This window comes from Pogona vitticeps, chromosome 5 (genome assembly GCF_051106095.1).
Source record: "Pogona vitticeps strain Pit_001003342236 chromosome 5, PviZW2.1, whole genome shotgun sequence".
NCBI classification, from domain to species: domain Eukaryota; kingdom Metazoa; phylum Chordata; class Lepidosauria; order Squamata; family Agamidae; genus Pogona; species Pogona vitticeps.
This window is the reverse complement of record NC_135787.1, coordinates 11,132,434-11,155,524: the sequence shown is the minus strand read 5'-3', so window position 1 is coordinate 11,155,524 and position 23,091 is coordinate 11,132,434. Positions and strand designations below refer to the sequence as shown.

Below are 23,091 nucleotides of genomic sequence, written 5' to 3'. Positions count from 1 at the left end.
GGGGATGAGTTAAATCCTCCATAAGTTCTATTGATTCAAACGGGCCAACGCTTAACAGCAAGTTAGGGGAGTTGAGTCATCAAATCCCCATTGATTCAATAATCCTATGCTAGTGCAATTTATTTTGCTAAATACTGTAGCCGGATTTTGACCAATAGAAGCTTACTCTATAATATTGTTAAATTGAAGTGTTTTGATGTTAGGTAGTTTTTATTGTAGGGTGCCTTAACTCATGTCCCCAAAGGTATGTCACTGGTCCTAGATTTCTCTTTGTCATGGTAGCTAGCATCATCCTCAGTTTTGTTCCCCATATGCATGGTCAGAAGAGAACAAAGTAGGCAAAAGTGGGATGCCAGCTTTTACAGAATTTAAATAGCAGTATCCTCAAAGCAGGATGTCTTTTGTGTCTGTAATTCCACAAAGCGTCAAGTAGGGAGATACACAGCAGTACTAATACTCGTAGCAGCTGCAATAAGACAGCAAAGGTGTGAGGCAGAGGTTTTCCAAACACTATGCAGGCTGAGGATTACCAAGCAAGAAAGAGTGTGCTATTTCAGGGCCAGAATGATCAAGCATCTACTTCTGCAGTGTTCCCTTCTGTATTGTGCATGTTTATTAAATGCAGGACGTAATTTAACCAAAAGTGAAATAATATTTCCACCTAGTGGCTACATTGAAAAACAACAGCCCAGTTTAACTCAAAGGCACTGAACATTTTAGATATACTACAATTTAATGCTGTGACGTTCAAACCACACACTTGCAGACTCCATACAGCAGCAACACAAGGGATGGAAAGTCCAAGCATCCCCTTTCCTGAAGCACTGCAGCACAGCTATACTAGTACAATTACTGAAATGGATAAAAGACTATTAGAGGTTCTCTTATGACAGAAAATAGGTAGGATAGGATGAAAAGCTTGTGTTCCTGGAGGAGGCTCTTGAGAGCCCCCTGGACTACAAGGAGAACAAACCTATCCAATCTGAAGGAAACCAACCCTGAGTGCTCACTGGAAGGACAGATCCTGAAACTGAGGCTCCAATACTTTGACCATCTCATGAGAAGACAAGACTCCCTGGAAAAGACCCTGATGTTAGGAAAGTGTGAAGGCAAGAGGAGAAGGGGACGACAGAGGACGAGACGGTTGGACAGTGTCATCAAAGCAACCAACATGAATTTGACACAACTCTGGAAGGCAGTGGAAAACAGGAGGGCCTGGCATGCTCTGGTCCATGGGGTCACGAAGAGTCGGACACGACTGCACGACTAAACAACAACAACAGATTGTGCCAGTACAGCAACATACTGGGATGCAGGAATTCAAAAGGCAGTATGATATTACTAAAGCGTCTACATTTATTACGTATCCTTGTGTGCATGTTGTTTGGTTAAATTTGGGGGAATGGCAAGAAAGTGAGTTGAGACACTGCATAGTCCTCATCTCAATGAGGACTATTCTTAAGCCAGAAACCTTTAAAAGATCATTTTTTTCTTCCTCGTTGTTTGAGCTGAATCCAAGCTGCCAACGTAAGTGTTTCTATGATAGCAGATACCAGAAAATAAAGAAATCTTTAATGCACAAAAACTGCTCTAACTTTTATTTGTATAAAACATATTAAATTAGAAAGGATCAGAATAACTTTAAAAGAACAGGATGAAGGTGGCTAGAAGCATAAGAGGAATGAAAAAATACTTAGCATGACTTTATGCAACACACTACCAACTCATTCACTCTCTCCATCATATTCATCTGAAGCGTACTATCTAGCATACAACTGCCCAGAATATCCTAACCATCTTCTATACAGCCTTTTAACTAACTTAAGCCTAGCTTTTCAGCCTATATCCAAACATACCTGTCTACCCATCTCCCTCTCTCCTAAACATTGACCCACTTTATATATGCCCTCTCCCACTTGGAGCTGGAGAACACATCCCTTAAAATAAGAGTCCATAAAGGCATTTTCTACCCATTCCCAATGGCCATACTGGTCAATCCATAAATTCCAGCAAGCAATGAGCCAACTTACCTATACACACATTAATTATACACAACAACTGACGGGTGGGAACTGAAATCATTACACTCTCCCACATGGACAAAGAACCTGCAGATGGGATCCCTTCCTCAAATTTAGCATTGTGAGGGTTTGAATTTTGGCTCCTCTTTCAGTCCAAAGAAATCAGTAGATTTTTGTTGCTTCAAAACAGGTGAAAGATTTATTGGTGCATTTAACAATAAACAAGTATCTGTGACATGATTAAGAGTCTTTTCTCCTTCTGCCAACAGGTCTGGAAGGGGTCTCCAATCTCAGCATCCTTGTCTAGGGGTCCTCCATCCACACCCATTCCCAGCCTGGCAGCAATTGACTCTCCTTCCTTTTTACCTCCCCTGTTCCTGCCTCAAACTTCACCCTCTTCTTCCTCTCTTCTCATGCCTTTTCCTCCTGGACCTCTCTCATGGTCACATCCTGCAAGTTCTCCGTCAACTGCCCTATTTCTGTCCCTTGCTGAGCTTCTGCCGCAGGTCCTGGTGCTGACTGGGGACCCTCCTCCTTATTCTTGTTGTGGGGGAGGGACAGCTCTCCAGTGAATGGGCCATCCCTCTCGCCTTCTGTCTCAAAGGCATGTGCCAGAAATTACTTTTCTTTTGTAACTAGCTCAATTCCCCTTCCTTTTTATATCATTACTACAGCAGAAGATTTGCTTGTTGGGCCGGAAAATCTTGAATCCTCAAGTACTGCATTTGCTTCCCCACTGTTACACTGAAAAATCTCCCGTTTTTCAATCTCAACAGCAGAGTTCAACATTCCTCTTTACAAAAAAAAAAAAAAATGCAGATTTTTTTTCAGTGAGTTCTTAATTCATTGCTCCACTGAAGCAGCTAATTATATTTAATATAATTCTAATCCTAAACCATCTATATCCTCACATCTCATTTTGGTTGTCAGTTGTCTTGTCCGCCTTATGACTCATCTTGTCTCATCCTAGTCTCAAGCTGCCTTTACTTTCTTAACAATCTCTGAAAATATTTCTTGGAAACTCCTGCCACTGCATGCTTGCCTTTGGATTGTCATTGTCCAGGCACATAAGCCCTGACATGCCAAATCAGAAAGACAAGAAGCCACCTAAAAGGGGGTGAAGAAACAGAAAGAGATGAATGGAGACCAGACACCAGAACGTGATATCATGTTAGAGGGCAAGGGACTATTAAGACCGGCAGGTTAAAGCTATATTAGGACCATTTCAAATATCAGCTTTTTTCCTTGAATACTGTTGCTTAATCTTCACACTCTACTGGTGCTAATAAGAGACTGCTATCTCCTCATCCTCATATTACATAAGGAGTGCCAAATGTCAAGGTTACCCCCAGGTCAGAGAAGCCCAAACTAACCACTCAGTTACACTGTCCTGATTGTCCTGTTGTGGGTAAAATCCAGGAGGGCCAAAGGACTACAGAAAACATTCCTGCCTGGTACCTTCCCAAAGTATCAGGCAGGTACTTGGACCAAGCAGTACTTCCAAGGAGTTACCAAAAATCCACAAAATTCAATGCTATGACTCTTATGCCAAGGTAGGAACACCAAAAATATCCCCAAAAAACCACACAGGCTTGCAGCAGATGGTTGAGACAAGTCTGGTTTTAGTACCACCAACCCTCTTAACTCAAAAGAGACAAACAAGTGTAAACAAATTTTATTTTATTCAAGGTAGTGAAAAATTAAAAGAGCAAAACATCAAAAGAGTTTCAACAGTTACGGAAAAGTCAATATATACTGAATTTGCCAAACTATGTCCAGAGAATATATATCTTGGGCCAAGGAAACAAATGGACATAGTTTAACAAATTATTCACCCAGAGGGACTCCTGCATCTTTAAGAGTCATTTAGGAAGGAAAATTCTGCTAGTTGTGCATTTTCCACACTAAGGTGGGAGATGCCGCACCTGATGAAAGCTGTTTCTGGGCAGCTGTTTTGAGGTGCTAAAAATCTCAGTCCTTTCTGGAGTGTGGAATTCAAAAAGAGCCAAAGAGGTGAGGGAACTCAAGTTCACAAAGCAATCTGAAGTAGAAAAGTTATTTTTTGGAGTGGAAACTTGTCAACTTCTCTGTCTTCATGGCCAATGGCCATGCTTTCCGGGAGATGTCATCATCCCCAAGCCCTAAAACAGGTACAGTATCTCTATTCACAGCAGTGGGTTATAAATAATATTGGCCACCTGCAAGAGAGGACACGTCTCTTGTGCCATTAATAGTTGTGTGGGAGAGTGAATGTCATCATCATGTGCCCATTGTCAAGTAAATTCTGATTTATGGCAAACCTTTCCAGAGTTTCCCAGGTAGAGAATACAGTACTCAAAAGTAGTTTGCATCTAGTGCCTCTTCCACAGCTGCATCTCAGTTGTGATCCATCAGTCAACCTTTTGCAAGAATCAGGGTTACCTGAAGATATTTTGGCATTTCAGGCAAGGAATAGTTTTACTCCACTCTGTCCCTCCCCCACCACACCACTGCTTCCTAAACAGTGAAAAATGTATTTATCAGTTACATTTCCTCTAAATTGGCCATAGACATTGATGGTCCTCATTATTTTCAACCTCAAAATGACCCTCTGGAGAAACCCTACAGAGAACTTCATGGTTGAGCGGCGATCAGTCCTAATCCAACATACATTTTTGTGCATGTCTACTCAGAAACAAGCCACACTGGCATGCAGCGTCTTCCTTCCTCAGAAGTAAGGCTCCTACAGGACAGAGTTCCTCTATCTGTTATAACTCTGGAGGAGGCCTTTGCAAGAGTGGTCGCTTGCATTAAAAGCCACTAGCACAGAAACTGCCCCTGCTAAGCAACTCTTAAAAACATGGTTTAAGAAGAGGTCGTGGTGTTCGTCTGTGCAAGCATGTCAGGCAAAATCCAAAGAAACAAAATACAAAAACGTGTGGCACCTTAAAGACTAACTGTTATAGTTTAATGCAGTGGTTCTTAACCTTTGTTACTCGGATGCTTTTGAACTGCAACTCCCAGAAACCCCAGTCAGCACAGCTGGTGGTGAAGGCTTCTGGGAGTTGCAGTCCAAAACTCCTGAGTAACCCAAGGTTAAGAACCAGTGGTTTAATGTAACCTTTTTCATGGGCGTGTCGACAAAAGCTTACATTAAACTATAATAGTCTTTAAAGTGCCACGTGTTTTTGTCTTTTGTGGTTTGTTACTTTGGATTTTGTCTTAGAAGTATTTTATCCTCTTTTCATCTGGTCACCCTAAAGGTGCAAATTTTGCAGCAGAGCCTTTTATTAAAAAAAAAATTAAAACATGCACGAACAATGTCAAATAATGAGAAAGAAAAAAGCAGTATTTCTATGCGTGTCCCCCCCCCCACCTTCCTTTCAGGATCTGCTCCTTGCTTTATTGAGAGCTTGCAACTTGCAATGAACCGAGGAGGAAAGCGGATAGATCCCTTGCTACTCGGACGGGAGGGCTGCTGTCCTTCCAGTGATGAGCGAAGGAGAGAAACGCTGCACATGCTCAGAGGCACGCTTTGTTTGAACGGACGTGACACCCCGAACTCACCTCCAAGTAAAACAGATCCTGCGTGGTGATCTGCGAGTCCAGGTAGTCCTCGTAGGTGTTGAACTGCGTCACGATGTGATCCAAAGCGGCGCTGGCGTCATCGCCCTCCATGCCCGCCATCCTTCCCCCTCGGCTCCAGGCCGCGGCGTCCCTAGCAACCGTTTGCCCTCCTCTCTCTCCCTGGCAACGGCCTTGCTCCTCCGAACGGCCAATCCTTCGGCAGCGCCACGAGTTTGTCCCGCCCTCCTTCGAAAATAAATAACCAATCAATCCGCGAGGAGTACGCCTTAGCTCCGCCCGAAAACTATAAGCCGCGCCCAACGGATCTTCGCCCCGCCCTCCGTGGAGCAAATAAAAAAAATAAAAGCGGGTGTTGGAGAACCCCGCCTACTGGCTCCTGTTATCCAATCGCTGAAGAGCTCTTGGAAAAAAAGTTCCAGTCCCTTCGGCTCTACAGTAACGTAGTTGCTTTACGTTCCTCTGAGTAGGAAAAGTAATTTCCACCGAGACGAAGTTTTCCAGGAAGGTTACCCGTGTCACTCTGTTGCAACAAAACTAACGAAGACCTCTGTATAAAACACGTTTATTTAGCATAACGCTTGAGTGGACTAGTTCTTCAAATGACATCAGTGTCTCTTCAGTAGGCAGTCTTTTATATAGTAACGGGGTGTGGAGAATTATGAAACCCCAGTTGGGCAGCCGGAGGGTACTCCCTGCATTCGCCTCCGAGTCTGGATGGCCAGGTTTCGGCAATGGCCAGAAGTTCATTTGCACAGCTAAAAGTGCATCAGATGTTCCTTTTCTAGGAGAGAGCATATCTGTCCATGGTGACGCATGCCTTAGTTACATCCCAGCTGGACTTCCAATTCATCAGAAATGTTATTTACATTTTATTTTGGCACTACAATTCTTCTAGTGTTCTTTTTCTGCTTTAACGTAGGATATTAGCAGTTCATTATCAGTACCATCGTCTGCTCCTGGTCTTGTTTAGGCAGAAAGAATACAGGTTCTCCATCTCCTGCTTCCAGTCTACTGTATTTGCTTTCTGTACTGACCATCTGGTGATATCCATGTGTACACCCATCTGTTCAGTTGATTGAAACACACATGTGCAATAAACAGATTGCAGCCTTTACAGAACTCTTAAGTAATTCTCCCACTTCATTTCTGTCCTCCTAGGCCATTTTTTTCCAACACCCTTTTATTCTGCTATGTTCCGATAGTTGCTTAGAAGATCAATTTTAGCAGAAGCAACTTTTAAGGCAAGCTACACCTACTGGGATTTTGTCTTCCATGCCCCTGTTAAATTCACAGGAACCACGTCACCTGGTCAAGATGATGATGATGATGATGATGATGATGATGATGATGATGATGATGATTTATATGCTGCATTTCTCCTAATAAGTTGTATTAGTGTTTAAGCTGGTATAGCTCAAACAGTTGGACTGCTTGGGGAGCTAGAAGTTTGGCATTTGATTGTGCTTCCTGAGAGACAGCCTGGCCAAGATCACCCAGGACATGTGTGGCTGATGGGGCTACATTCCCTGACACCGTGGTGGCTTTGAGCAAGCTGCGTGGCCCTATAGTGCTATCCGGTAGCAGGTACTGGTAAGCACTTCTGGCCGCTTTACAACTACATACAGTGGGGCCTTGACTTAAGAACGGCTTGAGTTAAGAACATTTTGACTTACGAACCGCTCTCATAGGAAAATATTGACTTGACTTAAGTACTTAGATTTGAGTTAAGAACTGAAAAAAGCCCACGTGGGAGACAGGGAAAGTGCAAAATTTGAACTTTCAGTTAACTGTTGACCAGTGAAAAGGGTGCCTGTCTGCTTCCTCACTCCTCCCAGCATTTAGAGAGTGGATTGGGAGTCTTCAGACTGCCTGGTACTGCCTGGACTGTATTTTCCCTGCCTTCCCTGAACCTTTCTTGACCTAAGAAAAAAAAAAAGAAACAAAATATCCCCCTCTAGTGGTCGAAGGCAGAATAGCAGCTTCCCATTAGTTTCTATGGACGGAAAAGAGCAGATACGGATCAAAGGGTTTTCAATGCATTCCTATGGGAAATGCAGATTTGACTTGAGAACATTTTGACTTGAGAACCGCCTTCCAATACGGATTAAGTTCTCAAGTCAAGACCCCACTGTACTTTGGAAAGATTTTTTTATAAGTTGGAATCATTTTGGTGGCACTGAACTTAATGTGTGATGGTAGCATTGGTGCCACTGGATTGTGTTTGCTCCATTTGATGCAGATCTATGCAGTTGTCAGTCCCAGATTAACCATTAAACAAAATAAGCATGTGCTTAGGGCATCAACAAGGGAAGGGGGCACCACACAGGGTTTTTTTTTCAGTGCCAGATTTACCAGGGACCATGGTGCAAATGGTGCACCTTTCTTAACAAACCACATCCATCCACCCCTCAACCTTGACTGGCTCCCTCCCTTCCCCAAAAAAACCATCTCCCTACCTAAAACAATTATGAACCAGTAACTAAAACCGGTAAGTAGTATAGTATAGAAGTATAGTGAGAAAACTCATGTTTTGAGTGAAACGATCAGTCATCATCATTTAGTGGTTTGTTTTTTTAACTTCTGTATTTTGGGAGGTTGGGTGGGGATAAGGATAAAAAGAGCTGCTGGGTTTTTTTGTTTGTTTGTTTTGTTTTGTTTGTTTTTACCTATGGCCTCTGCACTATATGTACAAGCCAAAGAAATAGCCCACTGTAAAGAACACCCCAAAAGGGGGTTTTAAGCTCTTGTTTGAGCTTTTTAGTTTACAGATTCTGACAAAATCTACATGAATCAAAGTGTGAAAGCGCAAGATTTGGCTGGAAGCCAGTAATTTGATTCTGTGTATGATTTTGCATACCATACACAGTTATTTCTGCAGATTGCTATACAATTAAATTACTGTGCTTTCACGTTCATGATGTGTACCTTACATAGTTTCTTTCCAAGCCATGGGACCTGCCATGTATTATATTCATAGGGAGTTTCCTTAGCCTGGCTGGGGCTAGGAGGAGGAGGAGGAGGGGCGCACGAGCCTTCATCGCCGGCCACGATCCCCTCCAGCTCCTTCTTCACTACCACCACCATCAGCAGCAGCAGGACGAAGAAGCGGAGAAGGGAGGGAACGCTGGCGACCGCCTAGCAGGGTGGTGAGGAGGGCATGACATAAAATTTTAAAAACCCTCACAGAATTCTCCTTGCCAAAGGAGAAAAGCCCCCATTGGTACCCACGAAATTAAATAGAATGGACCGGGGGCCCCACAGGGGTGCCCATGCACGCACACAAACACACGGAGGTCCGGCAACCTTCCTCCGAGGGCCCCCCTCAAAAAGGTGCACTGAGCAGCAGCAGCTACCCCCACCATGACAGAGGAGCAAACTTTGCAAAGCCGAGGTAGCTGAATCAGGACGAAGAGGAGGAGGAGGAAGCACCACCGGGCGCTGAGGCAGCCACTGGCCAGGCTAGTGCTGGGGGTGCCGAGAGAGAAAGAGAGCCAGAGAGCCGCTTCCCTGGAAGAAGCGAGGCAGTGGTGCCAGCTGCTGTTGGCGGCTTGGAGGCGTTCTTCGAAGACGGGCCAGGAGCGAGCTCCGTTCTCAGGCATTGCTCGGCAGGGGCTCGGGGAAAAGGGCCAGCAACGCGCCTCGCTCACCAGCTCTTGCAGAGCCTCTTGCACCCTCCATCCAGAACTGCAGCCTGCCAGCCGGCAGACAGGTGGGCTGGCTGGGAGGCTGAAGGAAGGAGGGTGCAAGAGGTGCTGTCTTGGGAGACAGCCAGCGAGCGAGGCAAGACTTTTTTTTTACTCTTGACAGCAGAGGATGTATGGGCGCTTCGGGGGGGCAGTCAAGTTGCAGCCCACAAACTATCATCCGGTGGGGCAAAATAGCCCCCGGGCGACATGTTTGAGACCCCTGAGGTAAATGTTCCAGTCTCATTTTGTTTCCATTTATGTAAATCAAGCTAAGTTCCTAGTTTGTATTCCTTTTTGCTGCTACACATGCTTCACTGTCTTCAGGAGGCTTCTCTCAAATAAAAGTCTCCCTAACCATAGGGGAGGGGGTGTGTAGTTTAGCCGTTCCTATGTCTACATATCATCATCCTCATTTGGATTCAAAAGCTAGCTCATCATTGTGATATTTTAGTGGTCTGATAAAGCAATCACGGAATCCTTCCCTTTGGGCAGTGAATAAGGACTACACAAGACTTTTTTTAAAGTAACCTATATCAACTTGAATGCTTAAATGGATGGCTTTGGTTTGTTTTTTTTAAAAAAACATATTATACATGGATTGTGATTTACACATGTCTGCTTTAATAGTAAAGGTAATGGTAAAGGTTCCCCTTGACAATTTGTCCAGTTGTGTCCGACTCTAGGGGGCGGTGCTCATCTCCGTTTCCATCCCATAGAGCTAGCGTTTGTCCGAAGACAATATTCCGTGGTCACGTGGCCAGCACAACTAGACACGGAACGCTGTGACCTTCCCACCATGGTGGTACCTATTTATGTACTCGCATTTGCATGCTTTCGAACTGCTAGGTTGGCAGGAGCTGGGACAAGTGACAGAAGCTCCCTCCGTTGTGTGGATTCGATTTTACGACTGCTGGCCTTCTGACCCTGCAGCACAGAGGCTTTTGCGGTTTAACTCGCAGCGCCACCACGTCCTTCCCTCAATGACCTCAAATCTGCTTAATGAGATGGACCATTTTGTGACCCAGACACGAATCCTGTTGGAGAGACATTCAAGAGATCCAGACTGATCTTCCGGCAAAACTGCTCAACAACCTAATTTTAAAGTCTCTGGTAGCTCAGCTGCCCAATAGCATTTACCACTCATTTCCCAAAGAGTTTCCCAGAGGAACTTGGATGATTGTCAGCAAGCCAAATCTCAACCCTAGTCTGTACAACAGAGATTCATCTCCTGCCTGCTGATGGTCTGTGAACATACGGTGAGGGTAACCTGATGTGACTTCTTCTCTTGCAGCTTTCTCTGCCTATTATTCGTATATTAATGCTGCAAACGTTTGCGAACACACAAAAAAGTGATGTGGGGGGAAGCCCAGGGAAAGCTGGCTGAAAGGTAACTAATGAGCTCCAGAAAGATGCCAGCTTTCAGTGTGGGTTTTTAGTTACAACCACACAGGGTTCTACTTTGAAGAGACAGAGAGAGAGAGAATTTTCACTGGTGGGCCAAGATTAGCATTTATCCTAGCATTCCAGTCTTTGTAAGACAAAAATAGGTCATACCGCCACCCTCTCCAGAAAAATAAAGTTGTTAAAAGATGGGAAGCATATGTGGAGAACAGTTGCAGGAGCAAGTCAAACACCAATACCTGTACCTGTGTGTCCCTCAGATAAAAAAGAGAAAGGCAGCTATATTTATTAACATGTGTTTCCAAATATGTTGAGCTTAAATTGATCAATAGCAAAGATTGCAAGCTAGAAAGGCTGTCATTTTACTCTCTTTGAGACTCACGTCGGCCAGACTATTGATATTGCATTTAGGTATATGTGTGGTTTGTTTTTTAAGATATTATCTGTGATTTAAATCATATAATAAAAGATAAAAATAAAATAGGTAGAAGAGCATATACTATATTTTTCTGTGCAAAAGACTATCCTTTTGTCTAAAACTTTTAGAATAAAAATTGAGGCTCGTCTTATACACAGAAGTAAACTGAGGAGAGAACAAAAACAAGGGAAGGAAAAAGCAAGGATCAAAGCGATACCCCAATGCTTCGATCCCTTTCCCCCTACACTTGCTAAGCCCCACTTATTTTACTTAATTTTGGATTAGAAAAGTGGTGGGTGTCTTATAAATGGGGGCATCTTATACACAAAAAATACGGTAGTTAAACAAAAATGAAGCCAACAGCCAAAAGTAATGAACAAAAAGTAAAGTTTTTAAAAAATGAAGGTGTGCTGCGTATACACCACCCATAGCGCTTAAAGCACTCTCTGGGGTGGTATATAACTTAATTATGGAGGCTACACATTGCCCAGACGAATCTCAGTCGGGAGGGCGTTCCATAGTCTGGGGGCAGCTGCCGAGAAGGCCCTTTGTCTACAAGCCCTCCCTCTTACCTCCTTGAGGGACGGCTCTTTCAAAAGGGCCCCCTGGCTAGATCTTAACTGCCGGGTAGGCTCATATGGAAGGAGGCAGTCCTTCAAGTATCCAGGGCCCAAGCTGTTTAGGGCTTTACATGTCAAAACAAGCACTTTGAATTGGGCCCGGGCAGCAACTGGTAACCAATGTAACTTAAACAGAATCGGCTTGATGTGTTCCCTAGTGGCCCCACCACTCACCAGCCACGCAGCTCAATTCTGGACCAGTTGCAGTCGCCGGACCGTCTTCAAAGGCAGCCCCACGTAGAGCGCATTGCAATAATTTACGTATATGGGATGTTACCAGTGTGTGTGTAACTGTCATGAGACTCCGCTCGTCCAGGTAGGGCTGTAGCTGGTACAATTTCCGCAGCTGAAGGAAGGCGCCCCTGGCCACCAAGTCCACCTGGGCTTCCAGAGTTAGACTGGGGTCCAGGAGCACCCCCAGGCTGCGGACCCTGTCCCTTAGGGGGGGAGTGTAACCCCATTCAGGGCAGGGAAATGGCCCTCCAACCTGTCTGGCGAAGCACCCACTAACCGTTTATGCAGTTTAACCACTGTACCATGAGACTCCTTACAAGGAATTTTGTAAAAATGCCAGAGGCAAGTTACATCTTCTTCAATTTATCACTAAGGCCCTCCATTGTGTCCCCCTGTCAAACATTAATATATATATTTGACAGGGGGACACAATGGAGGGCCTTAGTGATAGCCGCAGAGTCTGAGTAGACAATTGTGGGAAGATATATCCCATCAATAAATCTAGCAGCAAGGCCTTTATGGTGTTGAGACTTCAAACAAACCCTTAGAACCTGCCCCAGAACCCAAGCACAGCAGTGGCACAATGTGCTTGTATTGGCCTCTCCGTATTTGCACTTTACCACAGCCTTGAAGCTCCTGGCCAGCACAGTGGCCATGCATCTCCTTTTCCCCCCCATTAACATGTACCAAGGAAACACACAGTCTAAATCAAGTTGCTAATCCCCAGTGGCTAGAGCCATTGCATGACTTGCCAAATACTAAAACAAGTAGTTGTGCAAATCCCACGGATACAATGAGTGTACCATAGTTGGGACTAGCAATTGGATTTAAGCCGTGGTATGGCATCACCAGATGGCACCTTTCATCGCTGTTGGTTTGGGCTGCTCTTGAAAAGGGAGATGGAATATTTGATTAGACGGTGCTCTGTCACCTCTATTATTATGACTACTATTATACTGCAGAGGGGCCCATTTGAGATGAAGCACCTCCCAACCCATCCTTAGGCTGCCCCTGGTATCATACTGAAAAAAACTGTATGCATTTTTAAAACAAACTTACGAGAGTAAGACTTTTGAAAAGTTACCTTCCAAGGCTATTTGTTTCTTCCAGAATCCTGCAGCCCACAAGGAGAATTCTTGGAGTCCAAGAAAGTAACTTTTTCAAGCCTTGGAAATGGGAAAGGATTTCTGCACATGTTCACTAAATCTACGTGATTAGATTAGATTAGGCATCCTTCAGTTTCAAGAGACTATGTTAATGTGCTCTGTATGGAGGACTTGGAACAGCGTCTAGTGTGGGTGAGAAGGCCAATTCAAGAGTGACAATCCCTTCCACACTGAAGACAAATGCAATCTGTCCCCTGTCCAGCTCCCTGGTTTTGCTGCTTTCTTAACTGCCTCTTTGCCTTGGCCTGCTGGACAAGGGTCTCTTCAAATTGGGAGAGGCCGTGATGCAACACCTGCCTCCAGGCTGAATGCTCAGATGTCAGGGTTTCCCATCTGTTGAGGTCCATTCCTAAGGCCTTCATATCCTGCTTCAGATATCCTTGTATCACAGCTATGGTCTCCCTCTGGGGCACTTTCCTTGCACTAATTCTCCATAAAGGAGATCTTTTGGAATCCGACCATCAGCCATTCTCATGACATGCCCAAGCCAGCGTAGACATCACTGTTTCAGTAATGTATACATGCTAAAAATTCCAGCTCTTTCTAGGACTACTTTATTTGGAACTTTGTCCTGCCAGGTGAAATTTACCTGAACATCACAGGAAAACATGAGTATGTCCTTGGTATGGCCTGACCATATATTTTGTGTCCTGTGTGATATTATTCATTTGGGGGTTCTGGGGGTCCATCTGTCATATTCTGCAAACATGGATTGCTGCACCTCAAGTGCTGCCCAAAAATAATATATTGAGAAAGATGAGTTCATCTCCCTGAAGTGACCCTAATAACAACAGATGGGTCAAAAGTGAGATGGGTGGTGGAGGGAGGCAGATGAAGCAAATAATCATACAGAGCAACTGAGGATCAAATCTTAGGGGACAGATCATTAGTGATTTCAACAGAGCTCATGACCAAGCAATCAGACTTCCAAATGATGCCCTTGTTTCCTTCTTGGTGATTAATCACAAAGTGGAGTAAGCTAATTTACACAGTAGGGAGATGAGAAAGCTTGTGGCAGAACAATCATATACTATCCTCATTTGATTTTAGTGAGAGGCTACTAGAATTGTAATTTGACCCTGAGAGCATGGACTGCCAGTTATATCTAAATTCTCATCATTCTGGTCGGTGGTGACAGATGACGAAGTTTATCAACTTCTGGAGGTCCACCACTCCTGTTTCAGTGTCTTCAAAGTGCCATAGGTCTATTCTCTCCACACCCTTTTCAATAGCTTTCTACAGCACAACAGCACTGTTATTACCCCCCCCCCATTACAGAAGAGCTGAAGCTGGGAGGTAGTAGCCAACCTAGGGTGAACCAAATCTACAAGGGGGCGCAACTGAAAACCTCCTGTTGCAGAAGGCATAGAACTATTGTACTTCCCGAGCAATGTTTATATAAAACATGATGCCCATAACTGGTATCTTTAGAGACATTTTATGATATGGCTACATATGAATGGTTTCTTGCACAGATTCCAGTGACGGGGAGAGACACTTCTGAATTAAATATCTATCAGAAGACAAGGAATCCAGGCCAATCCTGGGCCGCTACCTGCATTATTCAGGGAGAAGCTCCCAGAGCAGAGTCATTGGAGTTCAAGTAGCTGAGCCCAGCTGGTGTTCACCACAGTGTCTTCCGAGGTGAAATGTTCTAAATGTTAAACTCCTTTCCAGTGCCAGCTGCAAGAACAAGCAACAGTAAGAGCACGTATGGGGAGATGTTCGTAAACAGACACATCCGATGAAACGGAAGTGTTCTGAGAGGGAATGCAGTACAAGCTTTTGCAAAACCCATGAACTGTGATCAAAAGCCTGAGCTGATGAAACAGACTTTTCCGGCTGCTATCACATTTATCCTCAAGGACAGATAGATTGCCAGGACTGCATTATTTAGGGAAGACATGGAGTTGAGAAAATGATGAAGGATTTAAAAAAGAGAGAGCTATGCTCTTTAAAAACCCATGGAAAATGGGTCAATGAAGGACACGTGCAGGGTTGTTCCTTTGAGGCTCTTCTGATAGATTAAAAATATATTGCCCTTTCACACACGGTTAACTTTACTCTGTCCTTTACTCTGCTCACACTGAATTAAGTACAAGCAGGTCTTGAATCGATTCAGGATCTAGGAGTACCAGTCACCAGGACCTTACCCCCAACAAAGGTGACTTGGTATTTGAACATCCTAATGCCAACTCTGTATCTGGACTTTAAAATATACAGCAGAGCAGAACTGGGGTGTGTGTGTGTGAAGGCAGACAGCAAAACACAATGTTTCTGTCTTTGCTCCCCATTCTTCCTCCTGTAGTGAAGGGGAAGAATGCTGGGCCAAGAGAAAAAATTCTTCTAAATTAGCCTCTTGACATTGCAGAAAGAATGGGGTTGTTGTTGTTTGCTCATTAAATCGTGTCCAATTCTTTGTAACCCCATGGACCAGAGCACGCCAGGCCCTCCTGTCTTCCACTGCCTCCCAGAGTTGGGTCAAATTCATGTTGGTAGCTTTGGTGACACTGACCAGCCATCTCATCCTCGGTCATCCCCTTCTCCTCTTGCCTTCACACTTTCCCAACATCTGGGTCTTTTCCAGGGAGTATTTTCTTCTCATTAGATGGCCAAAGTACTGGAGCCTCAGCTTTAGGATCTGTCCTTCCAGTGAGCACTCAGGGTTGATTTCCTTCAAAATGGATAGGTTTGTTCTCTTTGCTGTTCAGGGGACCCTCAAGAGTGTCCTCCAGCACCACAATTCAAAAGCATCAATTTTTCGGCGGTCAGCCTTCTTTATGGTCCAGCTCTCACTTCCATACATCACTGCAGGAAAAACCATAGCTTTGACTATGCGGACTTTTGTCGGCAAGGTGATATCTGTGCTTTTTAAGATGCTGTCTAGGTTTGTCATCACTTTCCTCCCAAGAAGCAGGTGTCTTTTAATTTCATGGCTGTTGTCACCATCTGCAGTGATCATGGAGCCCAAGAAGGTAAAATCTGTCACTGCCTCCATATCATCCTCTTCTATTTCCCAGGAGGTGATGGGGACCAGTGGCCATGATCTTAGTTTTTTTGATGTTGAGTTTCAGACCGTTTTTTGCACTCTCCTCTTTCACCCTCATTACAAGGTTCTTTAGTTCCTCCTCACTTTCTGCCATCAGAGTGGTATCATCTGCAAATCTTAGGTTGTTGATATTTCTTACAGCAATCTTATTTCCGGCTTGGAAGTCCTCCAGTCCAGCCTTTCTCATGATGTATTCTGCATATAAGTTAAATAAGCCGGGGGGACAATATGCAGCCTTGTCGTACTCCTTTCCCAATTTTGAACCACTCGGTTGTTCCACAACCAGTTCTAACTGTTGCTTCCTGTCCCACATATAGGTTTCTCAGGAGACAGATAAAGTGGTCAGGCACTCCCATTCTTTAAGAACTTGCCATAGTTTGCTGTGGTCCACACAGTCAAAGGCTTTCGCATAGTCAATGAAGCAAAAGTAGATGTTTTTCTGGAACTCTCTGGCTTTATCCATAATCCAGCGCATGTTAGCAATTTGGTCTCGAGTTCCTCTGCCCCTTCGAAATCCAGCTTGTACTTCTGGGAGTTCTCAGTCCACATACTACTGAAGCCTACCTTGTAGGATTTTGTGCATTACCTTGCTAGCATGTGAAATGAGTGCAAAACAATGGGGGTAGCTCCTCTTTAAGGAACACATCATCGAGGGAGGATAAATTTGGCTTAGAAAAAGCACACTCCCATTGCAAATCCATTTAGGGTCTGCTTCTGTTGAAAGCCAGTGTGGCTACCAATAGCCACTTGATGACTTCTGATATTGAAACAAGAGATCCTATAGCCAAACAAACAAACAAACAAACAAACAAACAAACAAACAAACAAACAAACAAACAAACAAACAAACAAACAAACAAACAAACAAACAAACAAACAAACAAACAAACAAACAAACAAACAAACAAACAAACAAACAAACGGCTAGTAAGAGCCAGTCATCCCTTTTGCATGTTGCCATTTTCCATTTGGGGCCCACCATATTTTTGAATTCTGAAAAAAAAGGAGGGGAGAGGGAGATATGTCCCCTGAATTTGGAATATATAGCAGAGGTTTGAATTTATGGCAAGATTCCTTTGACTACACAGTTCGAAGTACAGAGATTCACAGAGGAGAATAGCTTTAAGTTCCTCGGGGTCCACCCCTTTCTCATTAACTGGCACTTAAGGTCTTGTTAACTCACTCTGCAAAATTTGTAGGAGAAAGAATAAAAACATTTCTATATTTACAGTTGCTTGAAATTACAGACTAGTCAATGCTGCTTTCTTAACTCATACTGACAACCAACCGGACAGATTAACAGGAAACAAACAACTGACAAGAGAGGGGGAAAGAACACTCAACAGAGAGGCAGGGCTCTTTTTCAATTCAAAAACTTGGAAGGAACTATTGTTTAGTGCTGGATAGGCAGACAATCACTCCAGCCCAGAAAAGTCCCTTCTAATCACACAAACTACAGACAGTATGTGAAGTTGTAAATAAAACTCCCATGGGGTATTTTCCATCCTGTTGTACGTAGCGCTTAGAAAATATTTTTTTCAGAGTCCAGCACCTGGAATCCCCAGGCCAGAATGGTTTTTGGCTATGGCCAAAAGCTTAATTTTGCCAACTTCTGTTTGCAAGAATGCATTTTCTAATGCCGGCAATGAAGGGAGTGGAGAATAGCGCATTCTTTTGCTTAACTCTTTGGCCCAGATGCCAAATCCTTCGTGTTACCATCTCCTTGCAATGATTTCACACAGCGGTAAGAAAATACAGAGACTGGAAGAGTTACTTCCCAGGTCGGTAGCGCTCAAAACCCTCTATTGTGGCCAAGGGATTCTTTTTCGTAGTTTGAAAAAGTTGAATTTCCCAGCTCTGGGGAACTATTCATGCTCAAATCTTTTCTGTACCACTTCCAAATGTTATGGGATCATTACAACTCTCATGTTATCTCACAAAAGTAAAGAATGTTCTGCTTCAATACAGACTCCCTTCTATTCTGTCCTCCCCCTGCCTCCTACAAAATGTGGCATCTTCAGAGTTCACATTCAAAGTCTACTGTATACAGGCTGATTACATTATGAGACAGAAATGTTTTACTAGCCTCATTACCTATCATCTTCATTTAGCTTGGAGTCATTTGGACTTCAGAAGCTGCATTATTGCCTTTGTTACGGATATTGGACAAAGATGTGGATTTTATTGTTGTTGCTCAAGTCAGGTTCCTCCCAGAAGCCTTTGTCTTTTTCCATAATATTCTCTTATAATGGCATATTTTCATTTAGGGTAACTTATGCTTCTTTAGAACACGGTAAGATTTTTGCTCTCCAAACAGTCTGCCTGTAATACTCTTTGCATTTGACCTTAGAATATTTGTTATTTCCATCTCACAAAGCCTATCAAGAGAAAATAATGGGCTTAATTCACCCTCATTTGAACTGGATGATTCACTGATGTAACCTAACTAACCTCTGTCTTTTTCCTCCCTCACCTTAAGGGAGTTCCCTTCTTAATGATGAGCTGATGGTCTTGTTTGTTTGATCCCCAATTAGCTGTTTTTCTGTCAAGTCTGTGTTTGAAACCACTGACAAACATAACTAAATTGTATGCCTCCTGCCTTTCAATGCCTTTGTAGCAGAATTAAACCAAAACACTACAGGGGGTCAATAAGACTAGCTGATTGCTTAGTAAAAATGGATTTTTCTTCTTCTGTATAACTCTGCATTAAGTTGAGAGAAAAATGTTCTAGGGCAAAGGGGAGACCAGCCGGGATGATTATAAAAAGAGCCCAAAGGCACTGTGGATCAAAGGAGTCTTCATTCTTTTTAGCTGCTAGTTTTGTTGTATTTCTAAACTGCTGGGACATTTTCAAATGAAAAGGAGCACAGAAATAGAAAGAAAGAAAGAAAGAAAGAAAGAAAGAAAGAAAGAAAGAAAGAAAGAAAGAAAGAAAGAAAAAGAAAGAAAGAAAGAAAGAAAGAAAGAAAGAAAGAAAGAAAGAAAGAAAGAAAGAAAGAATAAATGTGTAATAGGAAAGAAAATAGTAATAATGAAGGAAGGAAGGAAGGAAGGAAGGAAGGAAGGAAGGAAGGAAGGAAGGGAATAATATGGAAAGAGGGAAAGAAAAAAGAAAGAAAAAGGATAAAGAAAGAAAGAAAGAAAGAAAGAAAGAAAGAAAGAAAGAAAGAAAGAAAGAAAGAAAGAAAGAAAGAAAGAAAGAAAAGAAACTTAAACATAATTTGGATGCAGATAATATCTACAAGTTAGAAGTTAGCTGATAGGACTTTTTTCCAGCCACACCTGGGCTTGCATTGAGCACTTGATCTGCCCCTCTCGTACTTGGGACATTCCCAGATTTAATGCTACAGTGGTCCCCAGTGCTTTTTTGCTAGTGTTTGGGATCCAGTAAGGATCCGCTTTGTTTCCAGCAGCGGCTAAGCAATTACCTCCCATTCTCTGGAGAAGTTCACAAATGGATAAAAGCCCTTCCATCTTCATTGTCTCTAGCCTCCAGTATTTAGAGATATATATTACTTCTGACCAGGGAAGTTCAAACAAGCTAATATGCTCAACAACCATAGAGAAATCTGTCCTTCATAAAAGGCTTTTACGTCCTCCTTTTTAAGAAGTACCAGAGTGGTATCTATTACCATCTCTTGTAGCATCTGTTTGCAATTATGTTGATCTCACTCAATCCACTGGATGAGTTTCTATAATGGAGCAGCTGGCTGGCTGCATCTGCATCAGAGCTACTGGCCATGTTGGTGGGGGGATTCTGGGAGTTGTAGTCCTCCCCCCTAAAAAAAATAACATTTGCCAGCTCTGATTTTGTAGGCATTCTGTGAAGAAGCTGTGGGTTAGAACAGGAGTTTTGAGATTTGACACTGTAAGCCTTGTATTTGTCATATGACCGACAGGGAGCATAGTGAGCTACGTATATGGCATAGGTGATGGACTCTGGCAGTGCATTATGGTTCCCCAGAGTGAAAAGGGAGATTCCTTTCTACAAAAATAAAAATTGCAGTGCCAAGTGCTAACAATGCCCACTATGAGATGAAAGTAGGTGGCAATCTCAATTCTGCTAAAAAAAAACAAAAAACAATTACCGAAATAACTGGTAACTGCTTAGGACTGGATGGAATCTGTTGACATTTAAGACTTCAAAATCTAGTGGAATCCATCCATAAAATGGATGATTTTTTTCATGTTCACAAGCCCTTACCACCTGGCTGTTTCCATCAATTATCAGATCAGAAATTCCCCTGGATAGCATGGTTATTTTACTGATCAACAGATTTAGAATCTAGAAGTGTACGTATTCACTGCCAGTACATTAATGATCTGATTGGACATGGACGGATGCCAGAGATCACCATCTCTTATTAATGATGGGCTATTTTATTCTCGTTTTTCAGCCAAGCTAGTGTTTATCAGCAACATTGGGAAATTGACTGCAGCTCTGGTTGGTCAGCTGGTTCATTATATTAGCTAATCATGCTGACGCACTCTCTCCAGCTCCCATTCTCAGGAAAAAGATTTCAGTTGTACAGCTATATGAGCTGCAGCATTATAACCATTAATAGGAACAGAGGCTGCGGCTTTTTTCTAAATGAGGCCCTCAATCCATTGGACCTAGCATGGCCAACGTTGACTGGCAGCAGCTGCCCAGAGTTGTAGGCAGGATTTTTTCGTAGCCCCAATTGGAGATACTAAGACCTTCAGCATGCAAAGAATCGCCATCCATGAATTCTGTGGTACTTGCTTTAGGGTAAATCTGAACAAGAACATTACTGGTAATCCCTCATTTTAAAATACACACATCTTCTGTGTCTGGAAGGACCTTTCATTATGTCAGACGGTATGCCTTTTCTTATCGCAGTTAGTTACAGAGGGCTTGATGCCTGATACATAATCATCCTAAAATGATAGAATAAATGGGTTGGAAGTCCAATCTGTTTCTCAGTGCAGGAATCCAGATCGAAGCATTTCTGACAGATAGTTGTCCAGTTTTCTCTTGAATACCACAACTGATGGAGCTCTCACCACCTCCCAAGGTAATTGGTTCCATTGTTGTACTATTCTAACAGTTAAGAAGTTTTCCTGATATTCAGCCTAAATCTGGCTTCCTGTACCTTGAGCCCATTATTATGTGTCCTGCACTCTCAGATGACTGAGAACAGATCTTGCCCCGCCACCTCTGCCTTTCAAGTATCTGAAGAGTTATATCATCTCTTCCCTCAGTCTTCTTTTCTCAAGGCTTGTTGTTTAGTCGTTTAGTCATTTCCGACTCTTCGTGAACCCATGGACCAGAGCACACCAGGCCCTCCTGTCTTCCACTATCATTTGGGTCAAATTCCTCTTGGTAGCTTCAATGACACTGTCCAACCATCTTGTCCTCTGTCGTCCCCTTCTCCTCTTGCCTTCACACTTTCCCAACATCAGGGTCTTTTCCAGGGAGTCTTCTCTTCTCATGAGATGGCCAAAGTATTGGAGCCTCAGCTTCAGGATCTGTCCTTCCAGTGAGCACTCAGGATTGATTTCCTTCAAAATGGATAGGTTTGTTCTCCTTGCAGTTCAGGGGACTCTCAAGAGTCTCCTCCAGCACCACGATTCAAAAGCATCAATTCTTCTGTGGTCAGCCTTCTTTATGGTCCAGCTCTCACTTCCATACATCGCTACTGGAAAAAACATAGCTTTGACTATGCGAACTTGTCAGCAAGGTGATGTCTCTGCTTTTTAAGATGCTGTCTAGGTTTGTCATCGCTTTCCTCCCAAGAAGCAGGCGTCTTTTAATTTTGTGGCTGCTGTCACCATCTGCAGTGATCATGGAGGGTTTTGAGCATGACCTTGCTAGCATGTGAAATGAGTGCAATTGTACAGTAGTTGGAGCCTTCTTTGGCACTGCCCTTCTTTGGTATTGGGATGTAGACTGATCTTTTCCAGTCCTCTGGCCACTGTTGAGTTTTCCGTACTTGCTGATATATTGAGTGTAGCACCTTAACAGCATCCACTTCTACGATTTTAAATACTTCAACTGGAATGCCATCTCCTCCACTGGCCTTGTTGTTAGCCATGCTTCCTAAGGCCCACTTGACTTCACTCTCCAGGATGTCTGGCTCAAGGTCAGCAACTACACTGTCTGGGTTGTCTGGGACATCCAGATCTTTCTGGTATAATTCCTCTGTGTATTCTTGCCACGTCTTCTTGATGTCTTCTGCTTCTGTGAGGTCCCTACTATTTTTGTCCTTTATCATGCCCCTCTTTGCACAAAATGTTCCTTTAATATCTCCAATTTTCTTGAACAGATCTCTGGGTTTTCCCTTTCTATTATTTTCCTCTATTTGTTTGCACTGTTCATTTAAGAAGGCCCTCTTGTCTCTCCTTGCTATTCTTTGGAAACCTGCATTCCATTTTCTGTAACTTTCCCTGTCTCCCTTGCGTTTTGTTTCCCTTCTCTTCTCTACTATTTCTAAGGCCTCATTGGACAGCCACTTTGCTTTCTTGCATTTCTTTTTCTTTGGGATGGTTTTTGTTGCTGCCTCTTGTACAATGTTATGAGCCTCCATCCATAGTTCTTCAGGCACTCTGTTCACCAAATCTAGTTCCTTAAATCTGTTCTTCACTTCCCCTGGGTATTCATAAGGGATTTGGTTTAGATTATACCCGACTAGCCCAGTAGTTTTTCCTACTTTTTTTCAGTTTAAGCTTGAGTTTTGCTATAAGTAGCTGGTGATCAGAGCCACAATCAGCTCCAGGTCTTGTTTTTGCTGACTGTATAGAGCTTCTCCATCTCAAGCAGCAGAGAACAATCTGATTTCGGTGTTGCCCATCTGATGATGTCCATGTGTAGAGTCGCCTCTTGTGTTGTTGAAAAAGAGGGTTTGTGATGATCATCTTGTTCTCTTGACAAAACTCTATTAGCTTTTGACCTGCTTCGTTTTGAACTC

The 23,091-nt window shown here is 43.3% G+C and overlaps 1 protein-coding gene across 1 annotated transcript in view; it reads right to left on the bottom strand.

Moving 5' to 3' along the window:
• CFAP299 (cilia and flagella associated protein 299) overlaps positions 1–5,833 on the bottom strand; it is a 311,988-nt gene extending 306,155 nt beyond the window's left edge. The window contains exon 1 of the mRNA XM_020803170.3: positions 5,568–5,833. Coding sequence (XP_020658829.3) covers positions 5,568–5,687 — 120 coding nt within the window. The 5' untranslated portion in view covers positions 5,688–5,833. The remainder of the gene's footprint in view (positions 1–5,567) is intronic.
• Positions 5,834–23,091: the final 17,258 nt, after the last annotated feature.